At 35.2% G+C, this 12660-nt stretch overlaps 1 protein-coding gene and 1 long non-coding RNA gene across 6 annotated transcripts; one reads left to right on the top strand and one right to left on the bottom strand.

Moving 5' to 3' along the window:
• The first annotated feature begins 1504 nt into the window (after positions 1 to 1504).
• Positions 1505 to 12584, top strand: Stim (stromal interaction molecule). Of its 4 annotated transcripts, none has more exons than XM_068285385.1 (11): positions 1505 to 1617; positions 3711 to 4323; positions 5139 to 5308; positions 5383 to 5615; positions 5684 to 5799; positions 5869 to 6041; positions 6103 to 6697; positions 6786 to 6833; positions 8243 to 8573; positions 8764 to 8982; positions 11234 to 12584. In XM_068285385.1, exons 2-11 carry the CDS (start codon positions 3894 to 3896, stop codon positions 11991 to 11993), a joined length of 3075 nt encoding a protein of 1024 aa, XP_068141486.1. In that variant the 5' UTR covers positions 1505 to 1617; positions 3711 to 3893; the 3' UTR covers positions 11994 to 12584. The 4 variants fall into 4 exon arrangements, with proteins under 4 accessions (XP_068141486.1, XP_068141489.1, XP_068141488.1 ...); XM_068285388.1 differs by lacking the exon at positions 11234 to 12584 and adding an exon at positions 9975 to 10076; XM_068285386.1 differs by lacking the exon at positions 1505 to 1617 and adding an exon at positions 1710 to 1726.
• On the bottom strand, positions 10413 to 12101 carry LOC137573451 (uncharacterized). Of its 2 annotated transcripts, none has more exons than XR_011031882.1 (3): positions 11289 to 12101; positions 10890 to 10998; positions 10413 to 10834 (listed from the first exon to the last, which is right to left on the bottom strand). It is a non-coding gene; the product is annotated as an uncharacterized lncRNA (long non-coding RNA). The 2 variants fall into 2 exon arrangements; XR_011031881.1 differs by having other exon boundaries at positions 10413 to 10846; positions 11289 to 12100.
• Positions 12585 to 12660: the final 76 nt, after the last annotated feature.

Raw genomic sequence — 12660 nt, 5'->3', positions numbered from 1 at the left:
GGCTAGGAAATGTACATAAATACAAATAATAAATGTCAAGTGCGTAAAGATTCTAGATGAATTGTTTAAAAAAAAGAAGAAAAAAAACGGCCTGCCCGACTTCAGCGAACCGTTATTTATGTGAAGTGCAATTTTTTGTTTGCTTTCGATGTTTAAGATAGTCTTTATTTTAATTATTTATACCTATGCATGTACATTTATTTTTAGCCTTTATAAGTGTGTATAAAGATTGTACAAACAATTTAGCAATTAATCAGAGATACTAAAATTTTAAATTGTATTTGGTATTGATTAAAGTTCATCAAAGAAAAGTCCTACTTACTGCGCGTCCTTACATTACACTGCACAGTAAAATGATTGATTATAATATTATGATAAACAATATTAAAATGAATTTAAACCTTTTTTTTTCTTGAAGTTTCTGTACCAACTAAAAAACTAATATTAAATTAATTTATCATTCGGGGTCATGCCAAAAATTAGAAAAATAAACATTTCAATGCAAAAATTTAATGTGTAAATCATAACGAAAGTTGATTAAATTGTAATTTTTTTTTAAGGTTTTCAAAAAAACTGAAAGAAGTTTTCAGTAAGAAAACTGATAAATTTTGAAAATCGGCTGAAAATTGACAGAATCACAGAATAGAAAGTTAAAAGTTCACAAAGTTGAGCTAGTTCTTCAGATACTTCAAAGTAAACTTTTCCGATTCCATCTGTTTTCCTCAGACTGTATTCTCGCCAATTTCAAAAAGTTTTTTACAAAATAGTTAGTGAGATTTTAATGCAGAATAAAAGAAACTATTAAAACTTGACGATAAAGACATGCATTTTTCAAATACTTCAAAAACTTAATTAGAACTTCATGAAACTAGTGTTTATTGGATTATTTTGCATTTTTGTCTTGCTTGAGAAGATAACTTAATCAATAACAGTCCAGTTCAAAACTGCATTCCCGTTACATTTGCTAATCCAGCAAATAAACACCATAAAATGGTAAAATTCATATGAATGCTAAAACTCGTGCTGTCGCAAAGCAAAATTAGAGGAAACATTACCATTAATTAGATAAAGGTTACATTTTTTTAGCCGAATCCAGATTCTATGATTAAATATAATTGACATCGTTTTAGATCAAAATTATCGAGCATGTTATAAGAAAGGGGGGTTTTTTGTTCTAAATTAATTTTTGCACTTTTGTTTTTTAACGGAAATCTAAAATTTTTAAAAATCCCGTTTCACAATACGAAAAACTTGTTTCTTTCCCAACGTTCCTTTCATGCGAACATCAGGCATTTCCCAATTGGAACAATGCCCAATTGTGTTGCAAATTGTGCAAACTCAAAAGTTTTGAATGATTTTAAATGGATTTTATAAATTGCAATAAGAGTATTTTATGGGACTATTAATTTTTAAAGCAAGAATTCCAAAGCTTTAAAACGGTTATAGGGAATATTTAGTTTTTGTCCGAAAGTAGTATATTTGTTTTGTAGCAACGGTCACATTATTTATTGTTTATCGAAATCCAACTCTGTTCACACACTCGAATTGAACATTATGTCGTTGTATATGTACTTAATACAATTTTTTATTATAAATACACTTGCCGTGAAATTTTAGGTAGTTATACTCAACAACAAAAAACGAAAAACAAAAAAAAAGACAACAACTAAAACCAAAAACGAGCATTAACAACGGAAAAGGGTGAAAGCGAAATGTGTACAACTGGGTATATTAACAATAGAGAACAAATAACTTGTCTTGCTGATCCCAGTTCTATTTAATATTAAAATGTACATGTACATGTGCAAACATCTACATTCCGATGTATATACTTGTGGTGCATACATATTAACAGAGAATTAATGGTCGGTCGGTGGCCAAAAAAGTCGACAAGAATAGAGAAATTAAAGAAGTGTAAACAAACGTGCTGTATTTGCAAGTGCGTATGTACAAACATACATACATTCATCCATCCATACATCTACATCCATCTACATGTCTATGTATTTGCCAAAACACAGCATTGTCCAAAAAAGTTGAGCAGATGTACAGACAAACTTATGTACGCACATTTTACATGGTTAAAAACAAACGAATAAATGCAAATTGTGCAAACGCATTTTAATATACATATGTACATCTGATTACATTAATGTATTCATACATACATACATGACATGATCAATGCATGTGTATCAATACATACATATGTACATATCTGTACACACACACACACACACCAATAGAGAGAAAGGCATGCATCAAGATCAAACATAATCATTATAATGCATGTCTGTTATAGGCAAGTTTAGTCGAACATGACCATTTGAAGTATTTGTGTAATACATACTTACATCCATATATATTCGTATTCTATTTGAACGTACATACATACATATGTTTGTGTTTACCTTTTTATAAATTTTCAACAATACCCAATTATAAAATCAAAATTAATCATTTTATTACTAGCGTAATCTTTGTTGAAATACATGCATATGAACGTACATCGGTGTATGTACAAATGTATATCTATCTACCTATGTTTGTGGACATGTATGTATGTAATATAATGTATGTATATATGTATGTATTTATCCACATGACTGTAAATCTCTGTGTACACACAAGAATAAAATTGAATTTTAATTAAAACTTCAAGGGGCCTATAGTCAGTTAGTCAGCAGACGTACCTTGGCTCTGGGTTTCTCGTGTTTTTTTTTTATACCCTTGCAAAGATTGTTTCTTTATGCTGTGTACATTTCTAGTCATTTCTATGACGTTTATAGGTACATACATATGTACCTACATGTGTGATCTTATTGGAGCAAAGTCGATAAGAAATCTGATTGAATAATCAAATTTTACTTGGAACACCTCAAATAATGGTTTATTGTAAGTAGAGTTAGATAAAACACTTCAAGTTCAAGAGCACTTGAATGCTCGTTTCCCTGATATGGATTATGTAGTTGCACTAATCACACTGTATAGATTATATAAATACATTTCAATTTCATATCTACTTTGATTGATTGATGTTGAGTTATTAATTGGGAACCCATTGGCGTAATTAGTGAACGAATCTATGCCTAATATGACTCGGATGAAGTCGACTTTCTAGTACCCTAAATCACGAAAACGAAGTGGCTAAGAAATTAAAGCCTATTGTTGACTTTAATTTACATACTATTTACTTTTTTTTTTGTCAATCAAATGTAAGGTATAGAACAAATTATGGTCCCGAAGAGGATAAGTTTCTACCTGTTTCCAATAGTCATTTATTCCAACCTATCCGAATCTAACGTAAACTATTAGGATAATGTTTCGTGCCAAAAAATACAAATAAATTTTAATAATTTCTAATGACGAACATGAGATCATTCAGAATTTATATATAAATAGAATTTTTCAATGAGTCTCAAGTTAGACTTAGACTTTTCCCAGCTATCGAAATAATTTTAGCTATGTGGGGTTTAGTCATAGTTTTAAAATTGGGCGCAGACATTTGTAATTTGATATTTTTTTAACTACTATTTCAAAGTTAATAAAAATATTGTGACATTGTGACTAAAAATGTTGAATAAATATAAGATACGCTAAAATAAACTATCTTTAAGATGCGTTCAATATTGATCTTTTATTTTTTATACCATTTTTTTATGTTTTATTTTGTTTTTGGTTTCTTTTTTTCAACTTTTCGGTGGTTACAGATCAATGAAACGACATTAGAAACCAAGAAATCTGCAAATGTAAACACAAATACATAAATACTCAAATATACAATACCAGAACATCAAGCCAAACTGGCCAAGCCAAGCTACTTGGGTTGAAGTAGTTTGTGTGTGTGTGATTTATTACCTCGTTTTGCGAACATTTCTAATAATAAAAGAAAAATGCTGAAGACGATGTGGTACAATCCTTTCTTTATTTTATGCTGCGTGATGCAAACCGTTGTCCTTGCATTGGCTGATGACACGCCGCCGCCGTCCCCATCGATAATTGATGGTCCAATTCGATACAATACATATCAACAGGCTGGTGGTCAGCATAACACAAAGCCACATTCGATTGAGGAACCCAAAAATAATGCAGTTCATAAAACGCAGCAGCAGGCGGCGCATGTGGGTGGTCTTGGACATCCCCAGGTTCCACACGACGCATCATCGTCACCGTCAGTGCCAAGCCACGGATTGCCGGCATCTCAGGCCGTCTCTCCCCATACTGGAAGCGGTGGTCAATCGGTTCATCTTGAACAACATGTACACAGAAGCTCGTTTAATCTATTAAGTGAGGCAATGTCCCAAGCGGTCAGCAATGAATTTAGTAAGTTATCAACGCCAATGTTTTTTTAATTTTCATTCTCTTCTGTTTTAAAATATCAAGTTTTAATATTAAATGTGGGTTTATGATCTAAAATTGTTATTCAAGAGCTCCAAAAATAACTTACGCTTAACATCGAACATTTTCTTATACTCTTTCGTAATAAAACAGTCTAAATGATCTCATTTTCTGACCATAAATGGCTCCTTTGGTACCCCAGTCTCTACTCCCTTTTTTAATCAGTTTCGACTCGTTTTCACGGTGATAGCGTTAGTTTTTGGTTATAAATCAAATTTTGATCATATAGAAGGGCCACTTTTCGGGTCTTCTATTAATCGCTTTTTAATTAACAGGCGGGCTTAGGTAATTTCTTATAAAACAGTCTCCAAATGCTGGATGACCTCTAGTTTACATATCACAGCAGACAAATGAGTTCAAAATCAGAGTCCAATCGACATTCATTTCATCAGATGAAACTTAAAAGTAAACTATTTTCCGCTGTTTGAAAATCTCGACTTGGTCGCCGTGTGAATCAGGCATAAACAATAGGCCATAACGTGAGAGAAACCTAAAACAAATCACTTTGATCAGATTTATTTATTCAGAGGCTTAGAGTTAGTTAGTTTGTTGGTTCGAAGTATATACTTATATACTAGCTATACATATTTTAAATGACATTAGATCAATATCATACAATTATTTAGTTGACAAACGAAATTTTGTAAGGGAAAGTAAGTACATTTAAAACAAGGCTCAGATTAGCTTAAGAAATAATTTCTTTCGTATGTGTAATGCTGACATATTCTTTTTCAATGCAGATTCTATGGGAAGTGGTTCAGCTTCAGCGGATGGCGCATGTAATGCTGACGATTTCGACTGCTTTAATGGGAATGTGCAAGATCGCTTCGGCATGGAAGCAATTGCCAGTTTACATCGCCAACTCGATGATGATGATAATGGCAACATTGACTTGAGCGAATCGGATGATGTATGTACAAAATAGTTTGAACTCCATTCGTTCACCTTTTATGTAATGATATTATTCCATATTATTGCATATAGTTTCTGAGAGAAGAACTAAAGTATGATTCGGGGTACGAGAAACGCCAGAAAGCTTTTCATTTTAATGATGATATGCACATTTCGGTGAAAGAGCTATGGGAAGCATGGCTAAGATCAGAGGTTCACAATTGGACTATTGAGCAGACCACGGATTGGTTGGCTCAGTCCGTGCAGCTCCCACAATATGTTGAACTATTTAAGGCACACAAAGTCACAGGTGCTGCTTTGCCAAGGTAAGCGTTATGATTACCTACCCTCATATGGGGATTTGACTCATCCGACGGGGTAAACTCCATTTCAGATTGGCTGTCAATAATCTGCATTATGTTAGCAATGTTTTGGGTATTAAAGATCCCATACATAAGCAAAAAATTTCTCTAAAAGCTATGGATGTAGTGCTCTTTGGTCCGCCAAGAGGTGAGTAATGATTCGTTTCTTTAATTTCAACATAAATAACATTAAACTCTTTTCTTCTTTTTGAAAAAGAATCGGGAACACGTTGGAAAGATTACATATTGGTCACTCTGCTATTGAGCGCGATTATTGGCTGTTGGTATGCATATCAGCAGAATAAAAACGCCAAGCGCCACTTAAGAAGAATGGCCCAGGATATGGAAGGACTGCAACGTGCGGAACAGAGTTTACAAGAGATGCAGAAAGTATGTCATTTGCAATTTATTCAATTCCAGCATATACAATGTTGATTATAACCTTTCACAGGAATTAGAGCGAGCCCGAATGGAACAGGAAAATGTGGCTACGGAAAAAATGGATTTGGAGCGACGCTTAAAAGAAGCTCCATCCTTAAGCTCTTCAAGTTCAGATCTTGAAGTCCAACAATTGAAAAAAGAAATCGAAATGCTGCGCAATGAACTCTCACGTGCCGAATTTGAGTTGGTTGACAACTGCTGGGCGCCTCCACCACAATTGCAATCCTGGTTGCAATACACCTATGAACTCGAAAGCAAGAATCATCAGAAGAAGAGAATTTCAGCTGAAAAGCAACTTCAGTCAGCGAGAGAGGCATGCGAGAAATTGCGGAAAAAGCGTTCCAGCTTAGTTGGGGCCTTTGTGTCCACGCATGGCAAGAGCATCGACGATGTGGACCGCTCCATTGTCGAGGCGCGCAATGCTCTTGGTGAGGTGACCAATGAATTGCAGGAACGATTACATCGCTGGAAGCAAATTGAAACGTGCCTTGGCTTGAATATTGTTAATAACAATGGATTGTCGTATTTGGAAAGTGTACTATATGGACGCAATGGTGGAAGTGTGCAAAGTTCTACTGGAACTGGATCTTCAAAGGGCTCTAGAGGTAAATCATATCAAATTCTCTCATATATATGTATCTGTCTCATATTCATATGCACACACTTTCTTTTCGTTTCGTTTTGGGCTTATAGCACGCATTACCAGCAGTACTGATGATCTGGATGACGAGTCTGTGCAAGGTAAGCTGAATTTTGAGAACTTTTCTCTGCTCGCCACGGAATAGGCCCCAGGCACGTTCCAATGTGTGTCGCAGGCAACACAGCACGGCCCCCCTCAATATCAGATCCATTTATTTGGTCAACTTACGGACATTAAGACACTTTAACCCAAAAAGAAAAACAAAAAAAAGCAAAAAAAACAACAAACAAAAACCTGACCTTCCGCAGTGAGTCTCATATGTTAACTTGCAGGAGGTGCAATCCTAGTGAAGGTCAGGGCCTACCTTGTATATATGTATGTAATTGTAATTTACATTTGTAATTGTATCGCCAATATTGTTAAACAAATAATTTGTATTCTCCAAACTTTTTTTTATAAACAATATAAACAAAACAATTTCATGCACTAAAATTCTAAAACTAAAAAACCAAAAACAAAAAACCAAACAAACAAAGAAACAAACGGCACACACAATGGTTCAAATGCCGAAAATCTATCTGGAAATATATTCACAATGAACTTAGAAATCGCCTGCTCCTTAAAGTGAGGTAAATGATTATTATTAACGCCTCTCAAATAAGTTCACTTGCATTCACAATGAAATGACATCCACTGAATATCACAAGAAGAGTGAGTGCAAGAGGTTGCTGTGTATTCTATTTAAATGTCTAATTAGTAATTTTTTCAAAAGTTTTCTAACAATTTAACAAAAATGAAAGTTATGCACTGCACTTTTCATTACATTGTGATAACTGATCATTGTGGAACTATAATTGGTACTCTAGAGTTACCAAGAATTAGGTCTTTACCTAGTGTAAAGGAGGCAGAGAAAATTTAGTGTCATACATTACATTTATTCTGCATGCTAAATCCCTGACAAACAATATATCAATAACTATTTAAGAGGAAGCAAAGGAAAGGTTGCAAAGTTAATAGGAATAGGAAGGAATAGTTTTAACTCCTGTTTAGATTTCATCATTATACATTTTCCCCATCATTGTTCTCGTTGTTGTGGTTGTTCTGGTTGTTATTGTTATTGTTGTTGTTGTTGTTAATCTTCACCTCGAAAGAGGGAAAGGCACAACCGTGTTTGTTGGTCAAAGTTTAGAGGGTAAGTATTTGGATACATACTCTTGAAAAGTTTTCAAATACTTAAAGGAAATTTTAGATCTAGCGCCACAATTGTATGTTTTCAAAAGATTTCGATAAGATTTCATCTTATAGTTCAAACTCATTAAAATACAATAGACTATAAAATATTCAACTGCAGGTTTTAAGGTCGGTTCAGGTTTTACAGGTAATGGTAATTACATAAATTGGGTTGGAACGAACGATGTATGCTCTATTTTGTTTTGTTTTTCCTATATTTGGTATGCCAGTCAAGGGGTTATATGTATATATAATATGGATCCATCCAATTCCTCTTCAGGTATGTTTGAAAGCTACAGCCGAAGTTCGGCTAACGCAAGCGGCCATTTAAGTAGCAATACCAGCGCGATACGTGATGATAGTTCATGCAGTGAAGATGGCACGGACACCCAGTCGGTTCAATTCTATTTGGGAAGCAGCATTGCACCACCGGATCGTACGCGAAACTTTAATCAGCCAGCTGCAATGGACACAATTAATATCGGGAATCACAATGGCCAGGTGGCAGGTACAGGAACTTCCTCGACTCCATTGATATCTGCAGATGAGGGAATCGCCAGAACATTGGGACACAATAACAATACATCGGCAGCAGCCCTACTAACTGAGAGGTAATTATGTCCCGCCCCACTTACCTACCCCCTTTCCCCCCACCTACCCCACAAAAATTATTGTATTACAATAAGGAATTTGTCTTCTTCTATAGCGATTTCTATAATTTAAGATTTTGTTTAATTTTTGTTTCTTCTCTCTTCTCTCTCTCTTTCTCTTATTTATCTCTACATCTCGTTGGATAATTAGCAATATACTTGGCGTTGATATAGGCGGATGTGATAGCACTTGTAATGCATCGTTCTTAGAACACTCGGTTACTGTGCCGCCACGTACCAAGAAACAGGGTTTATCTATAACGCCTCCGTGCACAACAACACAGCAACTTCCATCTTCACCATCGGCATCGTCCAATGCGTGTCTGATTGGGCGTACTCCTCTACCGCCACCTCGTAAAGCTCTTCAGAGGTGTGTTTAAAGTATACCTAAATATACATAGTTTCCTAGGCATTTCTATGTTCATGCGACTCCATTACGATTCCCAATTCCCTTTGATATATTTGTTGGGGGTTTACCATCATCTATTTACTATCTTTGCCAATTTGTGACTTTGAGTCGATCATGAGCGGACCGCATGGCAGCGTCATCTGATAATTTGATCCCAACACGAAACTAACGTATACAAATTGGTGATGGGAAGTTTTATATATACACATATATGTATGAGAACATCTCTTCTCACTTATTTTTCTTTCGATATAATTGCTTTTAATGCAGGCTCAGTTTCTGTATAGACAAATTCCAGCTATCTGAATTAGATTATTTTAAACTTTGTAGTTGGGTGTAAAAGCCTTTGAATTTAGATATTTTAGATAGCCCCTTATAAATTTCTGGTCACAAACAAACCATACTCATTGAGCTGGGACAAATAAGTCGTCTGAATTTTCTGGTTACAGCAAATTTCCTCCAATTCAATTGGACGATTGGAACTTGAGATTGCTATTAGCTAAAACAAGTCATAAAGGAAGGTATTTTGTTAATTAAACCATGTCAATCTGAAAAAGAAAACTCTATGATAGGCACCATCAACGTCTGTTATTAGCAGACTTTGCTAAAGAACTCCAGAAGTACAATGGCCAATATCATATCCTCATCGCTAAAAGTAGTTGAGAATCACAGCTTAATGAAGCGAGAATAAACAAACAAAGTAGGCTAGATCATTATTCTTGTTTATCTAGTGTAGAGAACGATTATTTCTGATAGAAATTGAAGCTTTTCGATGTCCTTGGGTATCAATCTCAATCTCTGATCTCTCATCTGATCTCACATAATAACATACGCACTAATGTTAGTACCTGCTGATCAGAGAACATTAGGTAATACTCGACTGATTCTAAATACTTACTTTGTTTTGTTTTGTTTTTTTTTTTTATTTTAATTTACTCTCTGATTTATTTCAGAAAACAAAAGCAGAAACCCACATGAACTGTTCGTGTACATCTACTTGACTTTCTTTTTCTTTTTTTTTTTTTCACCATATAAGTAGTGGATACAGAGACCATTAAACTATTTATATTTACAATGGATCGTTTTCGATATGTCTTTTATGATTTCACATTTGTTTTATTTTCTACATTATCCATTATCCAGGATCGAAAGCTTTTTTTCTTCGGTATGCCGATGATTCAGGAATCCAGTTGTCTTTAATTGGATCCAAAGATAACGCTTAAAATTTTTGTTATATATAGTCATATTACTTAAAACTTAAGTCCGAGTTGAAGTCCAAACCTATGACTTAACCTAGGCAATTCAATTAATTTTAGAGTTTACAGAATTCAAGAGGCTTTTTGAAATCATATTTACTGGCTTTGTTCATGAACCGAAGAATAGTAGTGTACATTTGTCCATCTGATCCATTTGAATATACTTATGTATATAGTCTTGTTCTCACTCATCAACCCGTCGAAGCTTATTGTTAGTCTTCTTTAAGAATGGTCTCTCCAAGTCGAGTTAACTAAGACAATTCGAATCATCTGAGATGCTTTGAGTTTGATGATAGGTTTCCTCGCATGCCGCGAAAATGCATCTGCTGATATCCTTTTTGGCTGAGTGAAGCAAATAACTTCACACTATTCTGGTTTTTGCCTGCCACAATTGCCTAATGCCTTAATATTTGAAAGAACCCTTTTTTTGGCTGCTGTCCTTGGCTCCACTTTTGGCTTAATTGTGTGTTTGGAATCCTTTCACTGCCTTGACCCAGTCGCACGAAATTGCAGTAGACTCTCTGTGTATATGGTTTCCCCATAGCTCTGAAAATTTCCTAACAATAGATCTGATTTGAAAATTGGGGGCATCTGAAGAATACTAATAATTACTTTTGCTCTGCATGTACCCATTCTTGCGTAAGTTTTTTTGGTTTTGTGGATCATATTATGAGATGTAAAAATATCCTTTTGGTTCAGTCATTATCACATTTTTGCTGAACTGAAAGCATTTAGAAATAGATTAAGTACAACACCAATAGAGATGGAGTTCGATGTCGCCAAACGGATCAGAGTGGTTTTTGGTTCATGTGTTTTATTTATTTTTTTTACTAGATTTGACTAAGCTCTAATGGTAATTGTAATTTATTTTTCATGCCTTGAATAATGATGAAAATTATGTTATTAATGTGTGCCTTTGTCATTCTGTTTCATTTGAACACTCTTCACACGGATAGTCAAATGGTGAGATCCCAAAGTACGGATATGGTTCCAATGGAAGTGTACACATACCTTTCAATGCCACACCTAACGGCAGGAAATGTCACCAACTCCACCGCCACAGCCGTATCTCGATCTGCTGACCCAGAGAACGTTACTTCTTCACCAGAATTCATCATTGGTGGTGGTCGGAAAGTTATTGCTGCTCCAAGTACAAACGATAGGACGCCGGAGAAGACAATTGCCGTCAAGGAGCTTTCATTGGACAGTGGTACACGCCGAAAGATGGTCATGCAACTAAGCAATGCCAGCCAGCAGTCAACATCATCCACATCGTCGTCTGTGCAATCGGCGCCCTCGAATGCCGATTTCTATCGCCTGCCAAGGCACAGTGCTGGAAGTCAGCAACATTCGCCGGCTCGTTGGTCATCGCATGAACGGTTACCTGGTATGCAGTCGCTTGGTGGATTTGAAACGATCTATTCAAGCATTGGTAATATTCATCAAGGCCTGGAGGGCCCAACCGGACCCATTCCCTATGCAACAATCTCACTGAAACCACAAGCCAATTTGCCATCAGAGGCTACCAATCATCCCCTCATCCCTGGCATCAATGTGGCCATAAAGAGCAACAGTAGTGAACCCACTGATCTCACATCCAATGCGTCGCAGGTGGTTAAGAAGCATCACAAACGAAGAATTCGCTTTCCTTTCACCAGCAGCAAGAGTTCGGCGGATGATGAGACCCTCATTAAGGAGAGTGTTAAGAAAAAGTAGCTTCCAAAAACAAATACAAAACCTACATTAACTACAATTCGAATCCTAAATACTTCTGAATGTGTGTGTGTGTTTATTACATTATTTTTGAGATAGTTTAATTTTGATAGTTTTGTCAGGGTGGTTTTTTTTTTTTTTTTTTTTTTTTTTTGCGGTATCCATGACCATACACACTCAATTATACAGTATAGAAACAGCCGATTGTGATTTGCACAGAATTTGTACTTATTTTTATCCTCCGTTTTTTGTACCTAAGGACAGAGTATTTATTTATTTTCTCATTAGTATCCTAAACGAAATAATATGTGACTTGTCTTAACACCATCCACCACTAATTCATCCACATCGTACAGAGTATATACCTCTATTTAGGGATATATATCTATGCAAGTGCAATCTTAATTGGAGCTATGCTGTCGAGATGTGCTGTGAATAAATAATGTCATCGAATTACGGAATTTATAATTTATTGATAAAGCAGGGCAAAAACAATTGTATTGAACTTTAGCTCCAAACAAAGACAATATGTAATCAAAATAAATATGTATATGTAAGGCCAAATGTGTTAAATATAAAGCAAATTAGAAAATATTAATACACACATCAGTGTGTGTGTGTGTTTTTCTTTGTTCTTTGGTTTAAATCACATCCAGCAATCTAATCATCT

Source organism: Drosophila tropicalis, unplaced genomic scaffold, assembly GCF_018151085.1.
Source record: "Drosophila tropicalis isolate 14030-0801.00 unplaced genomic scaffold, ASM1815108v1 contig_4, whole genome shotgun sequence".
Classification (NCBI taxonomy): Eukaryota; Metazoa; Arthropoda; class Insecta; order Diptera; family Drosophilidae; genus Drosophila; species Drosophila tropicalis.
This window is presented reverse-complemented; position numbering and strand designations above follow the sequence as displayed.

What these genes read in the sequence shown, in the direction of transcription:
- Stim (XM_068285385.1), top strand. Translation starts at nt 3,894, where the DNA reads ATGCTGAAGACGATGTGGTACAATCCTTTCTTTATTTTATGCTGCGTG. An exon ending in ACTTGAGCGAATCGGATGAT is followed by an intron (nt 5,309 to 5,382) that starts GTATGTACAAAA and finishes TATTGCATATAG; the next exon opens with TTTCTGAGAGAAGAACTAAA. An exon ending in GCTCTTTGGTCCGCCAAGAG is followed by an intron (nt 5,800 to 5,868) that starts GTGAGTAATGAT and finishes TTTTTGAAAAAG; the next exon opens with AATCGGGAACACGTTGGAAA.